The sequence below is a fragment of the Capricornis sumatraensis genome, chromosome 23, assembly GCF_032405125.1.
Source record: "Capricornis sumatraensis isolate serow.1 chromosome 23, serow.2, whole genome shotgun sequence".
Taxonomy (NCBI): Eukaryota; Metazoa; Chordata; class Mammalia; order Artiodactyla; family Bovidae; genus Capricornis; species Capricornis sumatraensis.
Genome location: NC_091091.1, coordinates 6,122,963 through 6,145,209, shown reverse-complemented (window position 1 = coordinate 6,145,209; position 22,247 = coordinate 6,122,963). Strand labels below are relative to the sequence as shown.

Here is a 22,247-nt window from a genome sequence, read left to right as displayed (position 1 = left end):
TGCCTTGATGGTGTCACCCTAGTTCTTTCTAATAGAGACTGCCACTGCAATTGGCATCTTTTCTTTCACTTGTACCCAGAAGCACAAAGGGTGAATAGAAATGTCACTTCAAGTATTTTCTCAGCTTTTGTACTAGAGAAATTTGAGATATGAAAAAGGCCAACTCCTTTTCATCTTTAACTCACAGGTAGAATTATTCTCCTGTACTGTGGTTCCCAGATATTTCTGGGATTTGAAATAAAACCAGAGCCATTTTAGAAGTAAAATTATATCTGACTTACAGAAAGTTAAATTATACAAAGGCACATTCTCAAGAAATATTTAAATATTAAACATGTACAATTTCTTGGCCTGAACTTACAAATCTAAGATTTATTTTTCTTTACTTTTTGTTTAAACAAAATAAATTCCCATCATAGGTAAACAAAAATTTTCATTATTCTATAAATGTAACTATTTAATATTTGGTTTTCCATATTTTATCATTTACACGACTCAACTAAATGTTTTATTTCTCCTAAAGAAACTACAGGACTTTTTTTTTTATTTTGTCCATTGTTGTTCAGTCACTTAGTCACTTCCAACTGCTTGCAATCCCATAGACTAAACAGCACACCAGGCTACCTTGTCCTTCACCATCTCCCAGAGTGTGCTCAAACTCATGTCCGTTGAGTCAGGGATGTCATACAACCATCTCATCCTCTGCTGTCAGCTTCTCCTCCTGCCCTCAATCTTTCCCAGCATCAGGGTCTTTTTCAGTGACTTGGCTCTTTGTATCTGGTGGCCAAAGTATTGTAGCTTCAGCTTCACCATTAGTCCTTCCAATGAATATTCAGAGTTGATTTCCTTTAGGATTGACTGGTTTGATCTCCTTGCAGTCCAAGGGACTCAGGCAAGAATATTGGAATGGAGAGACTTTTCATTCTCCAGGGGATCTTCTAGGACCAGGAATCGAATCTGGTCTCCTGCACTGCAGGCAGATTCTCTATTGTTTCAGCCACCAAGGAAGCCTATTTTATCTACTAAAATCCCCCAAATTTCCTTATTACTAATATATCTACTTTTATATAATTTTATTTCCCTATGTCTTAATAGTAAATGAACAACAAAAGTAAATTCTCTCTAGTTACCTAGAGAAAAAGCAACAACATAGAGACAAGAGCAGAGGTAAAAAGAAGTATCTGGTAATGCCAGCCAAAATTTTAGCAGCCTCAGGAAATGTGTGTGCTATAACAGAATGAACTTTGTTTTGGAAATGTTGATAATTTCATCAACTGATTTAGGCCCCACTTACTTTCTATAAGATTCATTTCCCAGATTTAGAAAATGAGGTTGATATGTTTCATTATTTTTAGCATTCCTTCTAGTGTAAACATTCTATAGAACCTTTAATTTTATATCATCAGGGTTTGAGAGACAGGGTGTCTGTATTCAAATAAGACTGCAAGATGCCTCATGTCATCTCATTTGATGACAAAGATCAATGCTGGGATTTTCCTAACTCATCACATTTGAAGAAAAAAAACAAAAAACAAAAAACCTCTTCTAATCTTCAAGGCCAGCTTCCTGAATTCTCGTGTCAGCAACTCCTGCTCTTCCCATATAACACCAGGAGATGATAAATTCTCTGTCCTCTGAATATCTGTAGATAGGGCAATGTCTTGTACTCATGATTTTTATAGCAAGTGACAGTTACCATCACAATACAAGTAGCCCAACTTGAAACTGTAGGTTCAGTTGAAAATATAGCATTTTCTGGCCAAATATGCTTTAGCCAGGAATATATAAATTGTGAAAATCAAGCTATCATTCTGCAAGTAACTCATATGCCCAAGTCTCAAGAGCTGTGAATGGAAATATCACCTAAATCTACCCCCTTCATCTAAACAAACAAACTGAAGCACAGCAATTAGAAGGTTTTCCCATGGCCAAAAAATAAAAGTGCCTGCCTCTGAATTAGAATGCCTACCATCAGTTGGTGAATCTAAAGTCATTTTCTATACTGAACACTGCAGCAAAAATAAATCCTTCCGGGGCAAAGGAATCCAAGACAGAATACAAGAGTCAGCTGCAAGCTCTTTGGATGCAAAGTAAAAGATATTCAAGTGCATGCTTCCAATCCTTTCATTCTCTCTTGTAATGACTGCAGCTAATCCCTGCCAGCTAACGTTAGTGCTTCAATAGTGACAATCAATAGAATAGATTTGCTGTGGAAACCCTCCATCCATATTATCCCTACTTTCCTTTCCAGATGGAATTGTCATTCATCAGAGTGTAAGTGACATGTGAGGTTTTCTCCCCTCTTGCACAGATATTAAACCCATTAGCCTTCAAGGTTGCTGCTAGAATTTAATATGTAAACTAAGGAGCATACCTGTAGATTTAATAAAACAGCACCAATCCTCATGGCCTCGCTGATTTCAAGGCTATACATTAGCTGTGGGAAGCGAGGAGGGCTTTGATTATTTGGAGGAAGCACTTCAATGTACACAGTGCAGATGGAATGCCTGCAGAGAAAGAGAAGCAAACAAGATGGGTAAAAATCTACATCACATTTAATGACAGACTGCATTTGATATTCTGTTGTTTGGTTTACAGGAGAGAGAAATTCTGAATTTTTATGGGAAATAATAAAGCAATTCAGAATGAAAAGGTGGAAAAACAAAAGCTACCACCAAACGATGATGTTTTTATGAAATTATCTTAGCAAAATGAAAAAAAAAAAAGCCTCAGGTATGGATTTTTCCTACTTAGATTAATAGTGTGGATTAAAAAGAAATAGCTGTGCAAATAGAGGTAATGCATTAAATTGCCTTGACTTTTGACTTTATTTTGTAATGTTTCTCTAATAGCAAAAAAATACTCTGTAAATATTTGGTAATAAGAGATGTCCTTGGGGATTTCTTCCATTAAAACAGCAGAGGGAATATTGATTAAAATAACACAGAAAACAAAATATGGGCTGTGTTTCATTAATTTTTTTGCTGACATCAATGGCTTAATGAAATGCATGTCAAGAGTCAGGATCATAAAGTAATAGTTGTGTAAAATAGTTGCAAACAATACCAAATCTGTTTTTAAGTCTTCTTTAAAGAGTATAATATAAAATTTTGGAAGTTAGATTTAACTGAAGGCTTAGATCGATGGACATTTGTTTTTGAGGGACAAAAGTTATTCTGTTATTAGAAGGACAAAACCATTAGCATTGGTATAATCACCTGTATTAATATATCTAAACTCTGAAATTTCCTTAAGTAGCAAAAGCTGCAGAAGCAACATATTCAAGATCGGTACAGAAGAAACGTTGGCTGGACTATATTAATGAGACCTGGGCTTTACAAAGTCGGTATGCATTCATAAAGAACATACCACCACTGCCCGAGTTGTGTGCTTTAACTTATTTTAACAAAATCATGCCTTTTTTTTATTCAAAACACATTTCTTACGATTTCTATTTGGGGGCAAAATTTTTCTTAATATAGCCCAAAGTTCTTTACATTAAGTGTATCAGTTATAGACATGTTACTGAAAACATTTTTCTGAGATTATTATTCTATATTTGTTTACTTTGAAAAGCACTTAAGAGAAATACAGATCATCAGTTCAGTTCAGTCACTCAGTTGTGTCCGACTCTTTGCCACCCCATGATTTGCAGCATGCCAGGCCTCCCTGTCCATCACCAACTCCTGGAGTTCACTCAAACTCACACCCATCGAGTCAGTGATGCCATCTAGCCATCTCATTATCCCCTTCTCCTCCTGCCCCCAATCACTCCCAGCATCAGAATCCCAATGAGTCAACTCTTCGCATGAGGTGGCCAAAGTACTGGAGTTTCATAGCATCATTCCTTCCAAAGAACACCTAGAACTGAGCTCTTTTAGAATGGAATGGTTGGATCTCCTTGCAGTCCAAGGGACTCTCAAGAGTCTTCTCCAACACCACAGTTCAAAAGCATCAATTCTTTGGCGCTCAGCCTTCTTCACAGTCCAACTCTTACATCCATACATAACTACTGGAAAAACCATAGCCTTGACTAGACGGACCTTTGTGGGCAAAGTAATGTCTCTGCTTTTGAATATGCTATCTAGGTTGGTCATAACTTTTCTTCCAAGGAGTAAGTGTCTTTTAATTTCATGGATGCAATCATCATCTGCAGTGATTTTGGAGCCCCCCAAAATAAAGTCTGACACTGTTTCCACTGTTTCCCCATCTATTTGTCATGAAGTGATGGGACCCATATGTCATGATCTTCGTTTTCTGAATGTTGAGCTTTAAGCCAACTTCTTCACTCTCCTCTTTCACTTTCATCAAGAGGCTCTTTAGTTCTTCTTCATGTTCCGCCATAAGGGTGGTGTCATCTGCATATCTGAGGTTATTGATTTTTCTCCCGGCAATCTTGATTCCAGCTTGTGCTTCTTCCAGCCCAGCATTTTTCATGATGTACTCTTCATAGAAGTTAAATAAGCAGGGTGACAATATACTGCCTTGACATATTCCTTTTCCTATCTGGAACCAGTCTGTTGTTCCATGTCCAGTTCCAACTGTTGCTTTCTGACCTGCATATAGGTTTCTCAAGAGGCACGTCAGGTGGTCTGGTATTCCCATCTCTTTCAGAATTTTCTACAGTTTATTGGCACTGAAAAATTTTTTTTTTAGCTTATCACCTTACATATGCCTAAGTTCAAATTATTTCTGAACATATTTTCAGTAGAATAGATACCTATAGAATACTAAGCCCCTCTAAAAATTTGCAGTGACTTAAAAAAAAACAAACCTTAAATTTACCACAGTATTGTTCCAAAGCAATCTCAATCTAAATTAAAATCTTTTAGACTTCATAATTAGTTAATGCATCTGCATTATTTCTTGCTCTGATATTATCTCATTATTAAAATTCACCAATATAATTGCTTTTCTTTTCAATTTTTTTTACAACTCATGTTTTAAGGGTAAGATGTTTAAAGTAGGTTAAAATGGATGATGAAATGTTGCTTATAAACTTAGAGGTATCAAGTTTACCCTTATCAGTACTAAAACGGCAGGCTTGCCTGGTGGCTCAGTGGTATAGAACCCACCCGCCATGCAGGAAACCCAAACTCGATCCCTGAGTCAGGAAGATCCCCTAGAGAAGGAAATGGTAATCCATGCCAGTATTCTTGCCTGGGCAATTTCATGGAGAGAGGAGCCTGGCAAGTTATACACAGTCCATGGGATCGCAAAAGAGTCAGACATGACTTAGTGACTAAACAACAACTATGATGGATAGATTAAAAAGAGAAATATCAAGAAGTTAAAAAGTGTGCAAAGAGCCCTACTTTTCATATTGTGGGAACAAAGTAATTGTCAGTATGAGTGGGCATATTATTCTCCCAGGTGGTGATCTCATTCCAACAACCATCCCAAGATAACATTACTGCTAATATTACCCTTCATCATTCTGAGTTATTTTCTTAGTGTTTGTTACATATAAAGTGATTCACACATTTTACTATTTCTTCCTTTTTGCTGCCAGCACATCCTCTGTTCATAATAAGCCCAATAACATTTACCCTACACCATATTGATAATAATCCTAGCTGAGCAAAGTTGAGCACTGGATTTTTAACCACACATTCCTGGGTTAAAATTTTGATGCTACCAGATGTGATCCTAGGCAACTGACTGCTTTCAGTTTCACTATCTTCATCTGACAACTAAATATAATAATAACATTAAGATTAGCATAAGGATTAAATATGTGTGTGTGTATGTGCACATGTGTATGTATGTATATATACATATATGAAGTCAACTGAAAGTGTTAGTTGCTCAGGTGTGTCTGACTCTGAGACCTCATGGACTGTAGCCCATCAGGCTTTTCTGTCCATGGAATTCTCCAGGCAAGAACACTGTAGTGGATAGCCAATCCTTTTTCCATGGGATCTCCATGACCAAGGGATCAAACCCAGGTCTCCAGAATCACAGGCAGATTCTTTACCATCTGAGCTACCAGGAAAGTACATACTGAAAAACATACATATATCAGTTATTATTGACAACTATTCAAATTAAGGTTTCTTATTCTATTCTTTGAAATGGAATTAATAAGCTTGTACTTATCTTATTCACATCTCTTTAAATATTTTACATTTAATTGCATTTTTTCACTTTTCTAAGCTAAAATCTACAGGCACTGTATCCTCTCTCCCTCCCGAGTGGATTGTGGTGGTGTTAGGGTTTAGACATACTGGATCCTAATCTTTTGGTGTGGGACTGAAAATCTACATTTTCCATGAATATACAAGGTTTTTCTCACACAAATATGATTTAGAAGACCAGGGTCCCAGAAGTTCATGGGGAGTAAAACATGCAGATTCCCTGCTTTTTAAGTTAGGAGTCCAGGGGATTCCTCTACAAGCTGACCGAAAACTCTCCTTAAAAAGCCTGGAGGCAAGATAGTCCCTCACTTTTTTGACCTAAAAAATACCTGCACCCTAAATTCAAAGTTTCCTTTCAAAAATCTAGAACCTTCCTGTTTTTGATATTCTTTAGAGCTTCAACTTGCTGGTATGGAATACTTTATAAAAGTTTTATCTGAACACAGGTCCCTTTCTGCTCTTAAAAGTATAATTCATGCTAAACTTATTGTACTTTGCAGATTTCCTTATTCTTCCCCCTTTGACTAAACTGTTCACATCCACAACACTACAGTAATGACTTCTAACTCATAAGATGCCTGTGTTTTTGGCAGAGAGAAGAAAAATATTAAATGCAAAACAAAAAAAGACTCTATTTCCCAAGGCAGAAGACAGGGAACACCAAGGTCCAACATGACCGTCTCCTTCATCTGCACTTACTCCTTTTCTTCCTTTGCTCCTTTCCAGTAATTCAAATGCTAGAATCACTAATCATTCCCAACCCTTTCCCCTCACACACACACTTGGATTTTAGAGTTATTTGAGTACGATCATATTTCAAGCTCTTAAGTTTTTCAGCTTTAACATCCTGGCACTTTGCTACAATAAGTTGAAATAAGCACCAACCTTCTTGATGGTTATGGCCTTCTAAAACTCTATCCCTTTTTTAGCCCTGATGTTAATATAATGTCAGAGTTAGCTTTCTAAAATTGAATCCCAGTAGTATTAACAATAAAATAATATCATTAATGCTGTATAAAGATTAGTAATTCAATATCATTAATTAAGCACATAACAAAACAGGACAGTCACAAGGTAAATAATAACATTCCATGTGAACACCTTGTACTACATTTTACAGCTAGTCTTAAATGCATAAAACTGACAATCTATATTTTATAAATTTTATTTTTATAATATAGTCAGATTTATAGTAGATAAATCTATAAACACAAAAATCATAAAGTTTTTATTTCTCATTTGGTAATGAGTTCAAAGTAGAACAAGAAAGGTGATGTAACTTCTCAGATAATCATATGATTTTAAAAGGCCCTAGAAACCATCTAGTTTAACTCTCATTTTATGAAAGGATATTAGAAAATCAGAAAGATTAAATAATAGATTCAAGGTTGTGAAGATAATTAGTAACAGAAGACAAAATCAAAGGCAAAACTTACAAATTTAAAATCTGCCTGCTTTTCTCCCCACATTCTACAAGAACAAAACTGGGAAGTAAACAAGACTTTTTAATTATCTGATGTGTGTGTATGCTTCTGTGTGAGAGCATAAAACATCTGTGGTTTGCAAGGAAGGATGTTATCTCACAGAAAATCACAAATTTCAAGTATTTGGATCAGACTATGATATCACAATCAATGTTAATTGTTTATATTATGAATAAAACTTCACCCATAGCACTTTGTTTTTAAGAACAAAATAAAATATGAATAAAAAGAGATTGTGAAGAGAGGCCTAAGAAGCTTTAACTTCAGAAATGGCACAATTTTTAAGAAGATAAAAAGTCACATTTTTTGGATATGACAATGCTACTCGGTGGTACTGAGATAATGTTCTTGACATTTAGAAGATTGCACAGTCTGTATAGTAATTTTGTTTTAAATGTGTCAACACATGCTATGAGCTATCTATTTGTAACTCTATATTTCTACCTTGTTTCTAAGAGGATCATCAAAATAAAAAAGCTTAACTTTTTTTTTTTCCTTGTCTTCACCAATATCACAATAAAAAAGCTGTATTTACATCTTAGTGTTCATAGGTTCTGTTTTATTATTTTGGAAATACACACAGGGATCCATAGGAGCAACACTCCCAGATTTAAAACTAATAAAAGACTTCAGAGAAATTTCTCAGGGAAAGTTACAGGGATAAGATCCACATAGGTATAAAAACCACAGGGCATTACAGAGAAAAATCTGTGCAAATTCAGAGACCAACAAATAAAAAACAATACCTTTTGTACAACTAAAGAAAAAGGTATAATTAGGGCAATGGTAGGGATTAAGACTAGAGAGAAGAGCAAGAGTCACAGCCTTCACGTACTCATGTGCTCTACTTACTGATTCAAATTTCAGCGTAATAACAATGAGGATTGGTTGATAGATTTTAGCAGTTCCCACAGCAGACAATACTTTGCTGTGTCTCTGTATCGTTGCTTTTATTGTTTTTTTTCTGCTAGGATACCTCATTTTCCTTGCTGTCCAAGTTAAACTGCACTTGTAATTATATTATGCTGTATCCAGATTTATCTGGGCCTCTATACGAATGCTATGAGGGCAAAAAGCTCATCCTGTCTTATATTTCTAGTGCTTCCCAAGAGGAAACTCAGTAAAATTTTGCTAAAATGAATACTTGCATAATTTTTTTTATTATTAATGTGAAATATATCATGTGAAGTTATTTTAAAATATATATATTCACAATTGAAAAATAATTTTATTTGAGAATGGGTGATTTAATATTGTATTAGTTAGATATAACCTTAAATTCCATGAAAATAGATTGAGTATCAGAAAAGTATTCCTTGCCAGGCATCAGTTGTTTTATCATGATTTGTTTTATATTTGGGGGAAGGGACTCAATTTTATCTTTACATTTTGATAAATACTTAAAAGTAGGACTCTAACTCATACTAAGATTAAATATTTACTTAATTTAATGCAGTTACACACAGGAAGACTTACAGACAAAAAGTAAATACTATCTAATATATCTTACTACTCTTAAAAAACCGTTTGTTTTTGTCCTCTTCTGTTTATCAATGACTGAAAAAAAAAAAAAAAAAAACCCAAACAAAACCACTATAGACTATGGCTCCTCTTACTCTCTAATTATTTGGCTGGTTTAATCAATTAGAATAACAAGTATATAAACAGTTAATTCTTCTGCTACTTAATTCTTAAATCCTCATTTTGAGAGTCAGTGTTATTGACATTTAGAATTGAGGTTGTTTATTAGAAAAGAATAAGACAGAAAATCATCATCGCTTTTAGTGTTATCATTTAATTAGGTTTACATGTCACTGTTGTCATCTGGATCAGCTTGTAAAATATGTCACAATCTAATCTATATTTTTATGTTCCTAATTTTCTAAGAGCATCTTTTCCCAAAAGAAATACTGAAAGCAAAGCCTTACAACTCTTCAGTTCAATCATCAACTCAATCTGAAAGACTAATTTTCCTCCAGAAAATAGCAAGTGTCATTATTCTAGGGAAACATAACATTATTGTGGCAGGTAGGATGGAGGTATATGGATTTTACTCTCTGCAGGTCCCACTTGATATTTAATCAACCATCATAAGGTGGTCTTCTAGTGCCCAAACCATCATCTATAAAGAAAACAGTGAGACTAAGTCAAATAAATGCCTCATATCACTGAAAAGACCTATATATTCAAATTCTGAAAATGCCACTTTGTTTCCAGGAGTAGAATACAATTTGATTTAAGTAAAACCCACTTAGACTACGAATTACTGTAAACAAAGGCTTATCAAGGCAAATCAGTGATATGACTTGCAAACCAGAACTTCAAAGCAAATTTAAAATCTCACTCATTAAATAATAAAGTTGTCTAAAAATATCAATCATAATATGCATACATACATAGATTAGACATCTGTTTAGCACAGCACTATCTTCAATGAAAATTTTACAAAATGAATGGATGACTATTATCAGGTTTCAATAAGTTTAAATAATAAAGATAAGATATATTTATGTTTATAATTAGCATTAATATTATTACTATCTTATCATTTTTTCTCCAGAATAATAACCAAGAGTTTTGGATATGGAACAGGATGAAGGGGAAGATTTTAGAATCTAAGAGTCCTGAGTTCAAGTTATGTTTCTACCTCTTATTTACTATGGTTATCAATACTTTTTTTATGAAAGTGGGCAAGGGGTCATGTACCCAAGTAAGTTATCCTTTTCAGCTTTTATTTTTGGTTTATACAAATAAATAGAGCTATGCAAGAGTTATAATTTTGTTGTTAAGATTAAAAATTATATATAAAGGTCACTAGCATGATGTCTAGCCCTGGCACATTAATTAAATAGTATCAGTCATCTTCAACTTCCCTTCAGAATAACCCAGCATGAATGTCACTATTATTTTAAATTCATTCAAACTTAGACTCTCATTTTGGATTCTGTAACTATTCACTGTATAAATGAATTCTATTTTTTTCTACACAAGATATAGCCCTCGAATGTCTTCTCACATTCAGGCATGTATATCCATTTTCTTTTTGAATATGTTAATATATTTATTCTAAGTAAATACAAGTAAGCGTGTATGAAATTGAGCTCTTCCCTTTTACTCAAATATGTGTGCCTTATTGACATTGTTACCAATCGGTCAGCTTAGATAAAAACCTGGGAGAGTCTTTCAATTTTTAATAATTCCTTCTCTCCATTTTTCCTTACTCATGGCCAAGTTCAAACCATCAGCAATGTTTTTTTAGCAGAGGTGTTCTGCCTCATTTCTCTACCTACAGCTTTTGCTGTTTGTTGTTGTTCAGTTGCTAAGTCATAGCTGACTCTTTGTGACCCCATGGACTATATAGCCCACCAAGCTCCTCTTTCTATGGAATTCTCCAGGCAAGAATACTGGAGTGGGTTGCCATTCCCTTTTCCAGGGGACCTTTATGACCCAAGGATCAAACCCGAGGCTCCTACATTGGCAGGCAGATTCTTTACCATTGAACCATTGAGGAAATCTACCTACAGCTTCATCTTCCCTCAAATCTATCTTCTGTAGGGGCACCAGAGTGATTTTCCTGAAACCAGACTATCTCAGATGAATTTCTGTTTTAAAGTCCTTCCATTGCTTCCATTGACTAGATAACTTCAAGCTTCTTAAGAAAACAAATTAAATTTTCCATGATATGACCCTTAACTCTACTGACCCTCTCTGAATCATAGTTAATATACTGATTTGCTGACTGACTTGCAATTATCCAAAATACCAAGTTATTTCACACTTCTCTAGCTGTATAAATAATGTGATGGGCTTTATTATTGTTATTGTTATTTTAATGTGGTCAACCTCTGTTCATTCTCCTAAACTCATCTTGTTTAGTAGATCTTCTAAATACTCTCCTGTTATGACAAGTGTCCTCATCAATGTCCCAGAAAGGTGAGAATTTACCTCAATCTCAACTTCACCATGGTAAATTGATTTATGCATAGTTCTACTTTCTACAATGTACTGTAATTTTTCTTTTGGCCTGCAAATGACAATTACTATGTTTATCTTTGTATTCCCATAAATGGTAGTTATGTAATAAATGGTTTGTTGGACTGGGTAGAAAATCTTACTGTCACAGACACCAATATATATAGTTTTTAATTTAATAGGGACTAGGAGAGAATTGGTGTATACTTTCTGGGAAGGCAGAATTTCAAATCTAACTCTTTGTTTGGGAAACTCTAAAAGAAACTGAGTTTTGTATCATATCATCTCTTATTCCATTTCATCTATTAAAAAACCCAAAATGACATTTGTTAAAAATCTAGGAAAAGAAACAAAAAAGATGCTTGTTTAGAACTTAGGGCATTCAGAAATTGTTTTGACTTCTGGGAAAAAGAGAAAACTGAACCACAATGATTCTTATCCTTTTGAACTAGCTCTCTGGTGGAGAAGAAGCAAGGCAGACAATGAAATTCATTCTCTAAACAAAACTGCATATAGTGCATTTCACGGCAGTACTTTCAGTGCATCAAGTAATACCAGGAAAGGGCTATAAAAGCATTAAAAGCTCGTTGTAATTGCAAACAGGTTGTTAGAAAAGGATTCACAGATGAACCAAGGATTGAATAATGACCTTGAAGGAATAAGGCCATGAAGAAATCTGAGGGTAAAACCACTGCAAGCTGAAAGGAGATGAAAGCCAAGTTCAAAGGTTTGCAGGTGGCTGCAAGCCTCAGAGACAGAGAGGAGACCAGTGTGATAACTGGGGTGGGCTAAGAGAAACATCACAGAGTAGAAGGCCAGGCAAATGTGAAGAGGTGACGTGAGGAAGTATTTTGTGGCTGCTACCAGGACAAACTGGGCTGGGCTCCACTGGCCCTTTTAATGATGTTGCCTTTTATACAGAGTGGGATGTGAAGACTCTAGAAATCTATGCAAAAGGAAGAGATGTGTTCCATGTTATCAGAATCACTCAGGCTATTGTATTGAGAGAAGACTCGGAAGCAGACTCAGGCAGAAGTCTAATTAGACTTCTCATTAGAAGTGGTTTTCAACACTATAGGCTAGAGATAGGACAATGGCTTAGACTGTGATGTTATTAATGAAAGTAGTGGGATTTTTTGTTTTCTGAATGTTTTCAGGCTAGAGTTTAGATTTGTTGCTCAAGATTATATTTGGAGTTTGAAAAATAAGCATTGAGGAAGGCTCCAGCGATCCTGACCAAAACAACTGCAAGTTTGGAGATGCTTTCTACCACACTGGACAATGAAGTCACTAAGCACTTTGACAAACATACTGTGGAAGTGAATGCCAAGCAGACAAGAACTAAGCTCTTCTGGAGCGACCTACAGGCCTGTAAATAGCAGTGGGAGAAAATGGAGGGGGATCTGTCATCCGCAGGTGAGAGCAGCAAGGAGTACTGGATAGTACATCCATTCTTATGCAATGAGATTAAAAGATAAAATATTGAGAAACAAGAGGAAGAACAGTCTAGACATATCAATGAGGAAATACAGCGTCCTATGAAATATCTATGATTAATGATTAGAGGGATGTGAAGAGAAAAGTCTCTCACGTGGTTATGCTTCAGGGAAAATAACGTCCTATTCTCTGCTCTGGAGGGCTTTTAATGGTCAGTGGTTTTGTTACAGTTCTATCAAACTTCCTTGCCTTGCTATAGCCAGGGGTAGTATTTTCCTCTACAGAATTGATCTCTTAAGAATTCTTAATCTTTGCAACTGATTTTGGTAAATTATAACTTCTTGAAAAATTATCCATTTTATCCATGTTTGCAAGTTTTTGCATCTATTTAAAGCAAAGTGATGTCTTAATGATTCTTCCAATTTCTTCTGTTTCTATGTCAATTCCCTCTCAGAATTTATTAGGCAAAGTTCCACTTTCTCACACTTTTTGACTGGGCTAGCTGATAGTTATTAGTTTATCTATGTTTTTATTTATTTTTCAGAGAACTGAATTTGGATTTATTGACTTTAGAGATACAACTAATTCATATTGTTGTTAGACTTATTAATTCATTTTTGTGTTCCTTTGTATTTTTGTTTATTTCATCTGTGTAGTATCATAAAAACTATATAAAGCCTTCACAAAAGTTTCTCAAAAAGAGAAGCATGGATGGATTTCACTAAGTAAGATAGCAACAAACATAATCCAGAAGTTTATTTCAAGATTAAAACACCAAAGCCTAGTGGGATTTATATCAGGAATGAAAAATAGATATATTTTAGAACCATATTAAGATCAGTCATCCTAGCATTTGCTCAAAAAGAAAAGTCATTCGTAGTTGATGGATCATTTATTTGACTTGACTAAATGACCATTCTTATTTTTTTAAAGTCAATAAAATAAAAATAGATGAATGCTTTATTAACATAGTAAAATATCTTTTAACCATAAACCAATATAATAGGGAAACATGGGAGGCCTTCCTACTTAAAATCAACACAAACATTTTTATTGGAAGTACTATCCAATGAAATTAAAGGGAACAAAATAAACAAAAAGAAGGACATCAAAGTATCACTAGTTATAGAATATATTATTAGATAATATAAAAACATGAACTGGAAAAGCATAAAAATATAAGAGAATTAAGAAAGTGTCTTAAAGTTAATATAGGTTAATAACTTTTGTATGTGTAAATGTTAGCCAACTAGAAGAACAAGAAAGGAGTCCATTTATAATAACAAAAAATGAGAAACATCCTAACAAAAAAAAATGTATAGGACATTTATAAAAAAACATTTTGAAAATAAAATCTACTAAAGGACACAAAAGAAAACATGGGCAAATGAAGAGACATAAAGTTCCTAGAAAGATTCAATAATGTATTAATATTAAATTTATATTTTCTTAAAATGCATCCTGAAATCTGGAACAAACAGGAAATAAAAGGAATATCTCAGGTGGGGGAACAAATAAATGTAGTTGTAATAATTGAAAGTCTTTTCACTTTGCTTTCTCTTAACGTTTTTCTTATGTATATATGTATACATATATATGAGATTATATTATATATAATGGTTTTCTAGATAAAATTTATATATATATATATATATATATAATTTTAAAATAATTATCCAGACACTGAGGGATGGCTTCAAATCCCTGAGGCATCATGGGTTGCATGTTATATGAGCTCTCAGTAGCAACCTTACTTTTCACTAATATATTGGACACAGGCTTCTGATATTCCCTAGTTCCCACTCCCCCTCCCAACAGAAACTTGCATCCTTCACATCTTGGAATCATAGTTAATTATTTTGTGGTTTAATCTTGACTTTATCATACTTTTTCCTCAATTTGACAAAAGAATATGCAGTTCTTGAGAAACGAGTCTCTCTGATTTTCTGATCTAATTTAGATGTTTATAAGATAAAAGAATGCTCGCTGTGCTTCTTTTATTGAATTACGGGGTTGAACTGGAGCGATGAAAAGATTGCATTGGTTCTTCTCTCTATAAAGTACCTTCTCTCTGCTGGAGGAGCATTATCCGCTGCTTGGACAGTGAGCGCGTAAGTCCGTCCAACCATCAATTCCACCCCCGGAGCGACGGTGATAAGCCCTGTTGTTTTATTGATGATGAAGTCTCCCTGAGCCCCAGCCAGGATTTCATATGTGATCTCCCCGTTTGACCCTTCATCTGCGTCGACTGCAGTGAGCTGGAATTGAAAATCACAACATAAATCCTCTGGGGACTCAACTTTTCACCATCACGTCATTTTTTTTTTCCCCCAACAAAAGAAGCTTGTTTTCAAACACACACACAGTAAGTAAAGAAACTTCTCTCATCATATACACTCTTTTTTTCTTGAATTTAGGCTACTGTATTCAAATACTGAAGCAAACCCATCAGAAAAGATTTTGTTGTTGTTGTTGTTCTTGTGAGAGTGATAAAAGGCTTTGAATCTTGAAAGCTATCTTTATTGTAACTTACTAAACCAAAAAAGAAAGAAAACCCTAACAGCAAATCTAATGTCCCTATAGGATTTTTTTTTTTTTTTCCTATCTCATCACCTGCTTTTAACACATAAATGCACATTACTAAGGACTGCTGCTGCTGCAAGTCACTTCAGTCGTGTCCGACTGACTCTCTGCGACCCCATAGATGGCAGCCCACCAGGCTCCTCTGTCCCTGAGATTCTCTAGGCAAGAATATTGTAACTTCCCTGGTGGCTCAGAGGGTAAAAGCGTCTGCCTACAATGCGGGAGACCTGGATTCAGTCCCTGGGTCGTGAAGATCCCCTGGAGAAGGAAATGGCAGCCCACTCCAGTACTCTTGCCTGCAAAATCCCATGGACGGAGGAGCCTGGTGGACTGCAGTCCATGGGGTCACAAAGAGTCGGACACGACTGAGTGACTTCACTTCACTTTGCCATCTCCTTCTCCAATGCGTGCATTCATTCTAAGTCGCTTCAGTCATATTGGACTCTGTGCGACCCTATGGACAGCAGCCCACCAGGCTCCTCTGTCCACGGGATTTCTAGGCAAGAATACTGGAGTGGGTTGCCATTTCCTTCTCCTTACTAAGGACAGAGGGCTGGAAAAAAATGAAATGGCTGAAGTTTGCCTTTATTGCTACATCCTTCTTTTTGCTCCGATTTTTTTCTTGTCACATTGTTTTCCTTCCCATCTTCCAGAAAGTCTCTTGTCCTGGAATTCTTTTTATTTACACATGGCTCTAAGAAAGATTCTTATGAGCTTGTTCACATTGACTTATAAAAGACTGATAAGATTTAGAGTATTACCTTTTGAAAAGCAAACAAACACATCTCCAATTGCAGAATATCTAATTAGAAAATAAGAATATCAAACTCAATATTTTTTTTCTTTTTTGAGAAAAAGGACTCAATTCAGAGTCCCTGAAATAATACCACATGAACATTTGTAGGACTAATTTGGACGTATTCATAATCATTTTGGAACAAATGACATCCACTGGTTAAAGACTACTTTGAATCATTATATATGAAAAGAGAAAACCATTATTAACTTTACAAAGCAAAATTAATGTAATCGTGATTTAATATGGTAAATAAGGCTCCTTGACTTCCTGATAAGTATAAATTTACTTAAGGGAACCAAATGCAAAATTCTACTGGGAAATCTTATACATTTTACAGTCACAGAATTTATTGTTTCCATTCTTTGACAGATGAAGAAAGAAAAACTGGCCTCAGTTTACACTTAAGAGGAAAACATGTGTTTCCTATTAATAAAGAAAACACACAGGGTTGTAATAAATATGTTGTAGAAAAAAAATCCTTATTTACTGACATTTTCTTATGTATCTCTAATCCATGAGTTTCATGTCTTTAAAGTAGCAGTTCTTTGTCATCCACAGACTCCTTTCGGTGGCTACTGGACATTCTGGTGCACTTTCTTAGATAAAATGTGAGTATACACATTTACCTTGAAATAAATGCAATTTCAGGAATGCTGTGTTAATGAATGGTCATTTCAAAGTACCATGTTAACCATTCTAATGAAATGTAAACAAAATTCTTTACCCACCACATCATGCTTAAAAGGGTATACTCGGCATAGTCTACTTCTATTTTGATTATCCTTCCACTACATTTAGAATGATTATATGCACGGAAATAGCAGCAACAAAAATAATTGAGAAGAAAAAAAAGAAATTTGAAACAGAGGTATAAATTCAGCTAAGTCTCAGATTGGGTATTTGGGAGTGAACAGATGTTGTTGCCAGAAGGAAAGGCATTCCATGAAATGATTCTGGGACTTATGTGAGAATGATAGACATAGTCCTAAAGGCAAAGAGAAGGAAACAATTTGTAGAAACAGTAAAAATGAATGATATATATTTATGGAGAATTATTCATGCCAGACAAGCTCATTTTCTTTTGTGTGTGGAAAAAATTAGAAAATTAGAGGACAGGGGTAGCAGAAGAGATATCAATTTTGATTATAGTAAATCACTTAACACAATGTCTCAGGAAATCTTAATTAAAATTTAGCTCAAATTGGATTCAATATTAACATTCTTCCTGGGACTTAAATTGGCTAAAGGAATTTAATGATAAATGGCAATGAATCAAGTTAAGAAGAATGTGTTGAGGAATATGCTTTAGGGATACAGGTATTATGGTTGCTCTTATTTAACATTTTCATGAATAATATTGGAAGACAGGATAAGCTCAAAGATAATTAAATTGCAAAAGGCAGACATCTGGGAGGTGCTGTAAATACCAAACAGTACTACAAAGCACAGGTGATACAAACACTCCTCAAACTGCATAGCCAACCAATCACAGATGAGATAATATATTCAGGGACTACAACTAGCACCACAGAAACCATTAACAAGTAGGAAGTTTAAAAAATAAGCTGAAAATGAATTCAACATTTGTTATCTAAGTAACTTAATACAAATTTTCAGTCTTTCAGCAGTAAGTAATAAAATAGTTGGTCAAGAATTCACATACTGTGTCCTTAAACATGCAAACAAAAATATTTTAAAGGAATTATTAGTGGTTCAAGATTCGAAAAGATAGCTGAGACACTGACTCTGAAAACCCTGAAAATGATAGCATCTTATAAAAGAAAACCCCTGAAACTAAATTGTGGTGGAGATTTAATTCAATAACAAATCAATGATCTTGTGGTCAGTGGTCTAAGACAGTGGTTTCCAACCTTTTGGACACCAGGGACTAGTTTCATGAAAGACAATTTTTCCATGAACCGGAAGGAGAGAAGGGATGGTTTCAAAATGATTCAAGTGCATTCCATTTATTGTGTACTTTATTTCTATTACTATTACATCAGCTCCACCTCAGATCATCAGGCATTAGATCTTGGAGACTGGGGACCCCTGGTCTAGGATATTAAAGGTATATGAAGCCTGTTCCTAATTTAGTGGGAAAATCTGCCTCTGAAACAAACATGGGTTAATTTACATGGGGAAAGCAAAGTGTCACTCACATGTCATCAGATGAAAGCAAACTAAAACATGTGACTTTTAATCGTTTTACCAAAATGTAATGATATCTAAATGGTAAGGAACACTAAATTGTTTAATGTATTTCTTTTCTCTAATGTATTACAGTCCTCTGTGGGAAGTTTAACCCTACCCTGACAAAATTCCTTCCTCTCAATATTCCAATATGTACATATTACAAATATCCTTGTCCTCAGACACCTTGACATCCCACAAAAAAAAAAAAAAAAGATTTGCCTATTTGAGGTGAAGTTAAGGACCCTGAGATTAAGAAAATAAATAGCGCTCTCACAGAGGCCAAACATGATGAACTAGAGAAAGGCTAACACATGATGAAATAGGCAAATAGAAGCAAGATGATGAAGGTTTTATGGGCGATAATAAAAAGTTTGAGAATCATTGTGTGACTCAAGTAAATAATGAAAAGATTAATATATACCTGATATTGAATATGTAGAGTAGTTCCTGAACTCTTTTTTCCCTTTTTTTTTTCCCTTTGTTTGTTTCGAGGGCATGAAAAACCAGGGAGAATGGTGCAGTTTTAGATAAGAAGATTTTAAGGGAATGGCATTAAATTATCTTAATGGCTCCCATTTATAATAAAAATTATAATAGAACTGTGATGGACTCTAAAACATGGACAGAAACATTCCATACCTGATTCAGAAAACAAAATAATTTTTTAATGTTTTTACTAAGAGCGTAAACAACAATCAAATAATTTGGTACATGTAGGCTACATTTATACCATAGTCTTCTGCTGTTATAAAACAGGATTTTCTAATTTACACAGATATAAATTTGGCATTATTAATAATAAAAAGTGCTCTGGAATCCTCACCAGAGGTTTTGTTCAATTTTTTTTTTTTTTTTTTGGTTTTTGTTTGTTTGTTTTCCTATTGCTACGGGAAATATTGTATTAGTAAGGACTTTCTCTGTAGTATAACTTTATAGTCAAAACTTTCAAGTTTCACTTAGAGAATATAAAGTGTGAGAGATAGTGCTGTAGTGAGGATTTTTAAAGAAATATTCACTGAAGAGAGTTTCCAGAATCTCAGTTATTATCTAAGGCTAGGTTTATTTTGATTTTTGGCTAAAGTAGAAAAAAGATTTCACTCTTTCTAGACATTCACTTCTATTTTCTAGTGTATCATCCTCATTCCTTTTATTTTGTATTTGCATTTAATGAGCTAGATTTGTTCCATTTCTTTCTTGGTCTGTTTGTGAAAATATAAGAAGCACACATTTCTCATTGTTCAGTTGCTAAGTTGTGTATGACTCTTGGCGACCCCATGGACTGCAGCATGCCAGGCTTCCCTGCCATTCACTGTTTCCCAGAGTTCACTCAAATCATATCCATTGGGTAGGTGATGCCATTTAACCATCTTATCCTTTGTTGTCCCCTTCTCTTCCAGCCCTCAATCTTTCCGAGCATGAGGGTCTTTTTCAACGAGCCTGTTCTTCACGTCAGAGATCTAAGTATCGGAGATTAGGCTTCAGCGTCAGTCCTTTCAGTGAATATTCAGGGTTGATTTCCTTTAGGATTGACTGGTTTGATCTTCTTGTAGTTCAAGGGACTCTCAAGAGTCTTCTCCACTAACACAGTTCAAAAGAATGAATTCCTCAGAGCTCAGCTTTCTTTATGATCTCACTCTCACACCCATACATGACTACTGGAAAAACCATAGCTTTGCCTAGACAAGACATTTGTTGTCAAGGTAATGTCTGCTTTTTACTATTCAGTCTATATTGGTATTAGCTTTTCTTCCAAAGAGCAAGGGTCTCTTAATTTCATGGCTGGGGTCACTATCTGCAATGATTTTGGAGCCCAAGAAAATAAAGTCTCTCACTGTTTCCATGTTTCCCCATCTCTTTGCCATGAAGTGATGGGCCTAGATGCCATGATCTTAACTTTTTGAATGTTGAGTTTTAAGCCAGCTTTTTTGCTCTCCTTTTCACTTTTATCAAGAGGCCCTTTAGTTCCTCTTCATCATAAGGATGGTGTCCTCTGCATATCTGAGGTTACTGATATTTCTCCCTGAAATCTTGACTCCAACTTGTGCTTCATCCAACTTGTAATTTCACATGTTGTACTCTGCATACAAGTTACATAAGCAGGGTGACAATACACAGTTTTGACATACTCCTTTTTCAATTTGGAACCAGTCTGTTGGTCCATGTCTGGTTCTAACTGTTGCATCTTGACCTGAATACAGGTTTCTCAGGAGGCAGGTAAGGTGGTCTAGGGTTCCCATCTCTTTAAGAATTTTCCAAGTTTGAGGTGGTCCGTATAGTCAAAGGCCTTAGCATAGTCAAAGAAGCAGAAGTAGAAGTTTTCTGGAATTCTCTAGCTTTTTTTTTAATCCAGTGGATGTTGGCAATTTGATCTCTGGTTCCTCTGCCTTTTCTAAATCCAGCTTGAACATCTGGAAGTTCTTGGTTCACATGTGTTGAAGCCTAGCTTGGAGAATTTTAAGCATTACTTTTCTAGCTTGGAAAACGTGTGTAATTGTGCAGTAGTTTGAAAGTCCTTTCATATTGCCTTTCTTTGGAATTGGAAGGAAAACTGAATCTTTTTCCAGTCCTGTGGCCACTGCTGAGTTTTGCAAATCTGCTAGCATATTAAGTGCAGCCCACTTAACTTCAGCTTCCAGGATGTCTGGCTCTAGGTGAGTGATCACACCGTCATGATTATCTGGATCATTAAGATCTTTTTTATATAGTTCTGTGTATTCTTGCCACCTCTTCTTAGTATCCTCTGCTTCTGTCAGGTCCATACCAATTCTGTCCTTTATTGTATCTATCTTTGCATGAAATGTTCCCTTGGTATCTCTGATTTTCTTGAAGAGATCTCTAGTCTTTCCCATCCTATAATGTTTTCCTCTATTTCTTTGCATTGATCACTTAGGAAACTTTTTGTAATCTCTCCTTGCTATTCTTTGAAACTCTGCATTCAGATGGATATATCTTTCCTTTTCTTCTTTGCCTTTTGCTTCTCTTCTTTTCTCAGCTATTTGTAAGACCTCCTCAGGCAAACATTTTCCCCTTTTGCATTTCTTTTCTTGGGGATGGTTTGGATCACCACCTCCTGTACAATGTTAGGAACCTCTGTCCAAAGATTTTTAGCAACTCTGTCTATCAGATCTAGTCCCTTTAATCTGCTTGTCACTCAAACTGTATATTCACAAGGGATTTGATTTATCTGGTCTCATCATTACTATCTGATTGAAATTGCTTTATTAAAATGGCAAATAATTGGAGCTAGGAGGCAGGATTTCTAGTTCCAATGATGTAAGTAAATCAGATAGTTTGTTTTCCCCAAAAGGTAAGTAAATATCTAAGCAAAAATGTAAAAAAACATTTAGGGCTCTAAAGTTTCACTAAAGCAGACAAATTGGGAATAATATTCAAGAAGAATTGCTGTGACTTTAAGTAGGTAACGCAGGAGCTAATGACCTTGTTATTTCAGTGGCGCCTTATCCCCCTTACCACTCTTAACCCCAAGTAAAGTGGGCATATGGATTTTATAAGGATGGGACTGGCCATGAAAAGCAGCAAATGTTCCTCAAGAGATGCCATAGTTAATTTGATGTAGAGCTAATAAAAGAATCAATTATAGTAAGAATTGAATGAGAAACAGCCTCAAGTCTGTGAGTGCAA

The 22,247-nt window shown here is 35.1% G+C and overlaps 1 protein-coding gene across 14 annotated transcripts in view; it reads right to left on the bottom strand.

Annotated features, from left to right (window-relative positions):
• The window catches only part of PCDH15 (protocadherin related 15), an 874,382-nt gene that overhangs the window by 347,331 nt on the left and 504,804 nt on the right, over positions 1-22,247 (bottom strand). For 13 of the 14 annotated variants that reach the window (XM_068961317.1, XM_068961319.1, XM_068961315.1 and 10 more), the window contains 2 exons: positions 15,095-15,288; positions 2,375-2,507 (listed from right to left, as the gene is read on the bottom strand). In XM_068961317.1, coding sequence (XP_068817418.1) covers positions 2,375-2,507; positions 15,095-15,288 — 327 coding nt within the window. The remainder of the gene's footprint in view (positions 1-2,374; positions 2,508-15,094; positions 15,289-22,247) is intronic. The other variant, XM_068961312.1, reaches the window with a different exon arrangement.